Source organism: Arachis duranensis, chromosome 3, assembly GCF_000817695.3.
Source record: "Arachis duranensis cultivar V14167 chromosome 3, aradu.V14167.gnm2.J7QH, whole genome shotgun sequence".
NCBI lineage: Eukaryota > Viridiplantae > Streptophyta > Magnoliopsida > Fabales > Fabaceae > Arachis > Arachis duranensis.
The window spans coordinates 209,832-218,008 of record NC_029774.3 but is presented as its reverse complement, the minus strand read 5'-3'; the positions used below and the strand labels follow the sequence as shown (position 1 = coordinate 218,008).

General features: G+C 45.4%; 1 protein-coding gene across 1 annotated transcript in view; it reads right to left on the bottom strand.

The window, feature by feature from the left end:
- Positions 1 to 8,024: 8,024 nt before the first annotated feature.
- Positions 8,025 to 8,177, bottom strand: part of LOC107476400 (heterogeneous nuclear ribonucleoprotein Q) — a gene marked incomplete in the record, with an annotated part of 4,339 nt that continues 4,186 nt past the window's right edge. The window contains 1 exon segment of the mRNA XM_021137149.2: positions 8,025 to 8,177. Coding sequence (XP_020992808.1) covers positions 8,128 to 8,177 — 50 coding nt within the window.

Sequence of the window (8,177 nt, the reverse complement as noted above, 5' to 3'; positions counted from 1 at the left end):
GGGTTCCTCCGAGAAGTGTGGGGGAGGGCCCCATATTTGGATACTAAAAAGTTTCTCCAAGGGTCTCCGGCCTTTATCCAATCACAGCTAGGTAGTTTTCTCTCGTCTGTTAGATTCCCGACTTGTTAACTGATCATTCCGACTTGATTGATTTTTTAGCTATTGTTTTCTTTTTCAGAAATGGCAAAGACAAATGCTCAAGAATCTTTCCAGAGGGTCCAGGAAGCTAAAGCTAAGTCTCGCGATCGAGCTGGTGGTGCCAGGGTTATCTCTCCTCCTCCTCCTCCTCGGAACGTTGGGACTCTTTCCAATCCCATGGTGATTTCTTCTTCAGCTCCTTCTCAACCGCCCCCCGTCGTCCGACCTTCCCCTGATCCCAAGAAGCGCAAGACTTTAGAATCTGGTTCTTCTGGTGAGGTTAAGGCGGATGCTCTTGCATTCGTCCGAAAGAATATCTATCCTCATGCTCGTATAGGCATGGATGATATGTCTGTTCGGAGCCACCTTACCACTATGATCGAGGAGAATCTTAAAGCGGCGGGGGTCTGTGGCAAGCTCTTAGATATTTTCGAGAAGGCTCCTCTCAGCTCCTTAGGGATGACCTCGAGGGTCGAGGAGCTGGAAGGAAGGCTTCGTGCATATCAAGAGCATGAGGGAGAGTTGAGGAAGGAAATTGCCAAGCTAAGGGAGGAAAGAGATACCCTCCGGGAAAAAGGGAAGGTTTTGCAGGCCCAATGCAACATGGGGATGGATCTGAGGAAAACAGCACAGGCCAGCTATCAAAGCTTATTCAAAGATCTTGTGTCTGTGAAGACTGAGCTGTTGAACTCTCGGAAAGCATATGATGAGTTGGAGGACTCTATTGCTGATGGCGCCGAGGAGTCTTGGAGGATTTTTCTGGAGCAGGTCAAAGTTATTGCTCCCGACTTGGATCTTTCTCCTTTACATCCTGACAAAGTTGTCATTGATGGTGCCATTGTAGATCCTCCTGCCCCCGTAATTGTTTCTGAGTCAGAGTTGAAGACTCGGGGGCAGAGGATTATTGAGTCTCCTCCTCGTTCTAAAGACGCTCCGAGTACTTCAGTGGTTCCTCCGATCTCTTCATCTCCCATGGATGCTTCTGATGGCGCTCCTCCTGACTCCGGTGGTGGTGATCCGGCTTCTAAAAAATGATCTTTGGCAATTTGGGGGTCCGGCCTGTGGGCCCCCCCGTTTTTAAACTCTTTATTTATTTGCTTTTGGTGATGTTGGTTGAACAATTTCTTCTTGCCTTCCCAGGCCGTAAACAAAATATTTAAAAAATACCCTTTTTTTCTAAGGGTTTTTAAGTTAACAAAATGGATACCCCTTTTTGGATAAGGGTTTAGATTACCTTATGCGTGTATGCTTTTTGGTTTTTTGAAGTCTCCTTGATCTTTTCTTGAAAACCTTTCCTTTCGGCTTGTTTTTCTGAGCTTTTTGTTTAAGGACTTTTGGGACAGCCTTTAAACTTTTTCATAGGCTTTCCAATCTCTTTTTGTTATCCCCTATACTCGACTTTGTTTTAACGAGTTCTTATGACTTAGGTTATTTTTGCGATGCGTTTTTCTTCTACTCGGTTCTTCGCTCCGATCTACGGGTCGGAGTATTTCCGAGCTTTCCTACTCGGGTTCTCATTTTCGACTTATGAGCCGGATTGTTCCCAAGTTTTTACGATCAACTCGTATAACCTCTTTACACCGACTTGTACCTCGTCGTTTTATCTTGACGACCATCTAAGTCGGTTCATGGGATTTTCACGTTTTGTCGAGCTTAAGTCGGCGCGTTTCGTAGAAAGACTTAGAGAAAATAAAAAGGATTTTATAAGAGATAAAAAAGATCTTTATTTATTGGGGAGGTACCTTCCTGCTACTAAGGGCTTTTACAGTCTATTTTCCCTTAGCCTCTACTATGATGCCTCGTTAAAAACCCTTCTTCAGAAAAAACCCTTTTGGGAAAAAATCATAAAGCTGGGAAAAGAGTACATCAGGGAGTAGAGTTCGCTTTTAACTGTAGTACCTTTTCATGTTACAAGCATGCCACGACCTTGGTAATTCAGTGCCGTTCAGGTCGGTTACTTTATAATAACCTTTTCCTAAAACTTCGCTGACTTTGTATGGTCCCTTCCAATTTGCGGCGAGCTTTCCTTCTCCTGATTTGTTGACTCCAATGTCGTTTCTGATTAAGACCAAGTCATCCGGGGCAAATGTTCTTCGAATGACTTTTTTGTTGTACCTTGTAGTCATCCTTTGTTTCAATGCTGCTTCTCTTATCCGAGCATCTTCTCGGACTTCGGGGAGCAAGTCGAGCTCCTCTTTGTGTCCCTGTATGTTTCCAACCTCATCATGGAGAATTACCCTTGGGCTTTGCTCGTTGATTTCTACTGGTATCATGGCTTCTACGCCATAAACTAGTCGAAAAGGTGTTTCTCCTGTGGCGGACTGGGGGGTTGTCCTATAAGCCCATAGCACCTGAGGGAGCTCTTCCGCCCAAGCTCCGTTTGCTTCCTGTAATCTCTTTTTTTAGCCCTGCCAGTATGATTTTGTTGGCTGCCTCGGCTTGCCCATTGGCTTGTGGGTGCTCCACCGAGGTGAACTGATGTTTGATTTTCATACTAGCTACTAAGCTTCTGAAGGTAGCGTCGGTGAATTGGGTTCCATTGTCTGTAGTAATGGAATAAGGTATTCCATATCTTGTGATGATATTTTTGTAGAGGAACCTGCGACTTCTTTGAGCGGTGATGGTGGCCCCCCATTTTGCAAAAGGCCATGGAGAAGTGATACTGATGAGCTCTTCTGGTGGAGCTACGTGGAAATTTGCATGCATCTGACATGGTTGGCACTTTTTCACAAATTCTGTGGCATCTTTCTGCAAGGTTGGCCAGTAGAATCCAGCTCGGATTACTTTCCTGGCTAGTGACCTCGCTCCGAGATGGTTTCCGCAGATCCCACTGTGTACTTCCTCCAACACCTCGGCGGTCCTTGAGGTCGGTACGCATTTTAATAATGGTGTTGATATCCCCCTTCTGTAGAGGATATTTTTCACCAAGGTGTAGTGTTGTGCCTCCCTTCGGATCTGTTTAGCTTCTTTTTCCTCTTTAGGGAGGATGTCGAATTTCATATATTCGACTAGGGGGTTCATCCATCCGAGGTCTAGACCGACTACCTCAAATGCTTCTTGCTTATCTTCTATTTTTGTTACTGAGGGTTCCTGGAGGGTTTCTTGAATCAAGCTTCTGTTGTTCCCTCCAGGTTTGGTGCTTGCTAACTTGGATAGGGCATCCGCTCTGCTATTTAGATCCCGAGTTATGTGTTTGACCTCGGTTTCTGCAAAGCGCCCAAGGTGTTCCAAAGTTTTTTCCAAGTACCTCTTCATATTAGGGTCTTTTGCCTGATATTCTCCGCTTATCTGGGAGGTTACCACCTGTGAGTCGCTATATATCATCACCTTTGTGGCACCGACTTCTTCTGCCAACTTTAGTCCGGCGATCAAGGCTTCATATTCTGCCTGATTATTTGAAGCCGGAAATTCAAATTTTAAGGAAACCTCTATCTGGGTTCCTCTTTCATCTACCAATATTATGCCTGCGCCGCTTCCCGTTTTGTTGGAGGATCCGTCTACATAGAGTTCCCATGTAGTCGGATTTTCCTCTTGATCCCCTGCGTATTCTGCCACGAAGTCGGCGAGGCACTGGGCTTTAATTGCTGTCCGAGTTTCATATCTCAAATCGAACTCGGAGAGCTCTATTGCCCATTGAACCATTCTCCCTGCAACATCCGTCTTTTGGAGGATTTTCTTCATGGGTTGGTTCGTACGGACTCTTATTGTGTGAGCTTGAAAGTAAGGTCGTAGCCTTCGTGAGGCTATTACTAAGGAGTAGGCAAACTTTTCTAGTTTGTGGTACCTTAGTTCAGGGCCTTGTAGAACTTTACTGATAAAGTAAACTGGGTGCTGTCCGACCTCGTCTTCTTTTATCAGGGCTGATGAGACAGCCTTGTTCGCTACGGATAAGTACAGGACGAGGTCTTTCCCAGGTACTGGTCGGATTAGGATAGGAGGTTGGCTTAAAAACTTTTTGAACTCTTGGAACGCCTCCTCGCATTCCGGAGTCCATTCGAATTGGCATCCCTTTCTTAATAAGGAAAATAGTGGAAGGGATTTTAATGCTGATCCTGCCAAAAATCTGGAGAGGGCTGCAAGTCGGCCATTGAGCTGCTGGACTTCTCTCAAACAAGTCAGACTTTTCATTTCTAGGATGGCTCTACATTTATCGGGATTGGCCTCAATCCCTCTTTGCGTTAGCATAAATCCTAGAAATTTTCCTGCCTCCACCACGAAGGTGCACTTTGCGGGATTTAGTCTCATCCCATGCAGCCTTATGGTGTCAAAGACTTGTGAGAGGTCGGACAAGAGGTCGACTTCCTTCTTGGTTTTCACTAGCATGTCGTCGACGTATACTTCCATTAGACTCCCCAGGTGAGGGGAAAACACTTTATTCATCAACCTTTGATATGTGGCTCCTGCATTCTTCAATCCGAATGGCATGACCACGTAGCAATAGTTGGCTCTGGGTGTGATGAATGATGTTTTCTCCTGGTCGGGTTCGTACATCGGGATTTGATTATATCCCGAGTAGGCATCCATGAACGATAAGTATTGGTACCCCGAGCTGGAATCCACTAGGGTATCAATACTTGGTAGGGGATAAGGGTCCTTAGGACATGCCTTATTTAGGTCGGTATAGTCGACACACATTCTCCATTTGCCATTCTGTTTTTTGACTAGCACTACATTGGCTAGCCATGTTGGGTACTTGACCTCTCTGATAAAGCCGGCTTCCAGGAGTGCCTGTACTTGCTCTTCTACTATTAGGGCTCGTTCTGGGCCGAGCTTGCGTCTTCTTTGTTGTACAGGTCGGGACCCTGGATGAACCGAGAGCTTGTGGGACATGAGCTCGGAGTCAATCCCAGGCATGTCAGAGGCCTTCCAGGCGAAGAGGTCGGAATTATCTCTTAGGAGTTTAGCCAACTCTTGTTTTAGAGTTTCCCCTAGGTTGGCTCCTATATAAGTGTTTTTTCCTTCCTCGTTACCGACCTGTAACTCCTCGGTTTTTCCTCCCGGTTGTGATCGCAGCTCTTCTCTGGCTCTTGTACCACCGAGCTCTATTGTGTGAACTTCTCTGTTCTTTCCCCTCAGATTTAGGCTTTCATTGTAGCATTTCCTCGCCAATTTTTGATCTCCCCTCACCGTTGCTATTCCCGCTGAGGTCGGGAATTTCATGCAGAGGTGGGGAGTGGATACCACCGCTCCGAGCCGATTAAGGGTAGTTCTGCCGATTAAAGCATTATAAGCTGACCCCACATCAATGACTATGAAGTCTATGCTCAGAGTCTTTGATTTTTCCCCTTTTCCAAAAGTGGTGTGATGGGGCAAAAATCCTAGTGGTTTTATTGGCGTGTCCCCTAATCCGTATAGGGTGTCGGGATAGGCTCTTAGCTCTCTCTCATCTAACCCTAGCTTGTCGAAAGCAGGCTTGAAAAGAATGTCCGCCGAGCTTCCTTGGTCTACTAGGGTTCTGTGGAGATGGGCATTTGCTAGGATCATAGTTATTACCACTGGATCATCGTGTCCAGGGATTATTCTTTGCCCATCTTCTTTTGTGAATGAAATGGTAGGAAGGTCGGGTGTCTCCTCCCCGACCTGGTAGACTCTTTTGAGATGTCTTTTGCGAGAGGATTTGGTAAGTCCCCCTCCTGCAAATCCCCCTGAGATCATGTGGATATGCCTCTCTGGAGTCTGCGGTGGTGGGTCTCTTCTATCCATATCATCTCGCTTTCTTTTTCCATGACTGTCCGACCTTTCTATGAGATATCTATCAAGCCGACCTTCTCTAGCCAGCTTTTCTATCACATTCTTGAGGTCGTAACAGTCGTTTGTGGAGTGACCATATATTTTATGATACTCGCAGTAATCGCTGCGGCTCCCCCCTTTTTTATTTTTAATGGGTCTAGGGGGTGGCAATCTTTCAGTGTTGCAAATCTCTCTGTATACATCCACTATAGAAACTTTCAGGGGAGTATAAAAGTGATATTTCCTTGGCCTCTCGAGACCGAGTTCTTCCTTTTTCTTGGTTTCCCTTTCCCTCTCTTTTGTTGAGGGAGGGGCCCCAGGTCGTCAGCTCAGATCTCTTAATTTGGCATTTTCCTCCATATTGATGTACTTTTCAGCTCTTTCTTGTACATCACTTAGAGAAACGGGGTGTCTTTTAGATATGGACTGTGAGAAGGGACCTTCTCTGAGTCCATTGACTAACCCCATTATGACTGCCTCTGTGGGCAGGTCTTGGATCTCCAAACATGCTTTGTTGAACCTTTCCATATAGGCTCGTAAAGGTTCTCCGACTTCCTGTTTTATTCCCAGGAGGCTCGGTGCATGTTTCACTTTGTCTTTCTGGATTGAGAACCTCATCAGAAACTTCCTTGAGAGGTCTTCAAAGCTAATAACCGACCTCGGGGGGAGGCTATCGAACCATTTCATGGCTGCTTTTGATAGAGTGGTCGGAAAAGCTTTGCATCGCGTAGCGTCGGAAGCATCGGCTAGGTACATCCGACTTTTGAAGTTACTCAGGTGGTGCTTTGGATCCGTGGTTCCATCGTAGAGGTCCATGTCAGGGCTTTTAAAGTTCCTCGGAACTTTTGCTCTCATTATGTCCTCGCTAAAAGGATCCTTTCCACCTAAAGGTAGTTCTTCTTGTTCATCACGGGAGTTACGACCTTTGAGGGAGGATTCTAACTTTAAGAGTTTTCTTTCCAACTCTTTTCGTCGTTCCATCTCCTCTTTTAGGCTCTTTTCAGTTTCCTTTTGCCGATCCCGCTCTTGTTCTAGCTGTTCCAGGCGGCTGTGGACTAATCTCATGAGTTCAGTTACGTGGGATGGTCCTCCTTTTTCTGACTCGCACCCTTCTGAGGAGTTTACCTTCGGGTTTTTTTACCCCGGAGGTGCCCTCTCTATGCTGATTGTCAACTTCCTGGTGGAGGGCGAGGTCCACATCGTTATTGCCTATGTCCAGATTCTCTTGTTCAGAATCTGTCTCCACATGGCCTTCTTCGTGGGATCTGTCTGCCATCGATGGATGATCTCTCGGGTCCCCGGCAACGGCGCCAATGTTACGGTGGGTAACCGGAGATTAATGGATTGGATGGTGTTGATTGGCCCAATCGCTTGAAAGAGGGAGCCTTCGAGTGGGTCTGCACTTCGGGGGCCTCCGTCCGACTTGCTCGTATGATGAGAAGGGGGTGGTACCTGCAAAGACACTCCGATGCCTAAGTTAGCAAGGGTGTGAGCAGGTCTAGAGAGTATTGGGACTTAGAGATACCTGAGGGGTGTCAGCGTATTTATAGTGGTGAGTCAATAACCACCGTTGGAGTAGTGCCGTATCTTTTGGGTGTTAACCGTCCCTTTATCTTAGGGAGGTTAAGATATGGTTTGATGAAGCGGTTAGAGAAATTTTAGGGGCGGTTACTCATTTGAGTGAGTGTTTATCTGCCAGCTAATCTCATGTCCGACTTTTTTAGAGTAAGTCGTGGTCAACACCGACTTCTTATATGAAGGTCGGTGCTTAGCTAGGCTTAATTCTTCGGATTAGGCCTTTTATTTGGGCCTGGGCCTTTATCATTGGGCCAGGGTAGGAACAAATACGAAGTCACTCAACATGATTTGGCACATTCTTAGATTTCTATTTGTTGACGGTGCATAATTGTAATGCCAAGACTATATAAATTGAACACATTAAATGCTTGCCGTAAACAATTATGCAAATATCATTCCATTTTTTACTTATAGCCTTCGGTTGTAGCTCTAGATGATTTACATTTTACGCTTCCAATATTCTACATGTGTAGGATTGTGTATTTTATATTTTAAAATTATCTTCCTTAGATTATTTAACATAATAAAACTTCCAATTCAGGTTCTAAACGGCCTAACATGATAAGTAAGATTGAATCTACAGGATAAACTATTCAATTATAAAAAAATTGCTTAACAAACTTCACTAAATTTGAACGAAATTCTTAAGGTACGAAGGAGAATACACATTTAAAAGACCAACTAATATGGGCGGTATCTATGCCCCTGGCTACTATTATTATTGTGCCTTC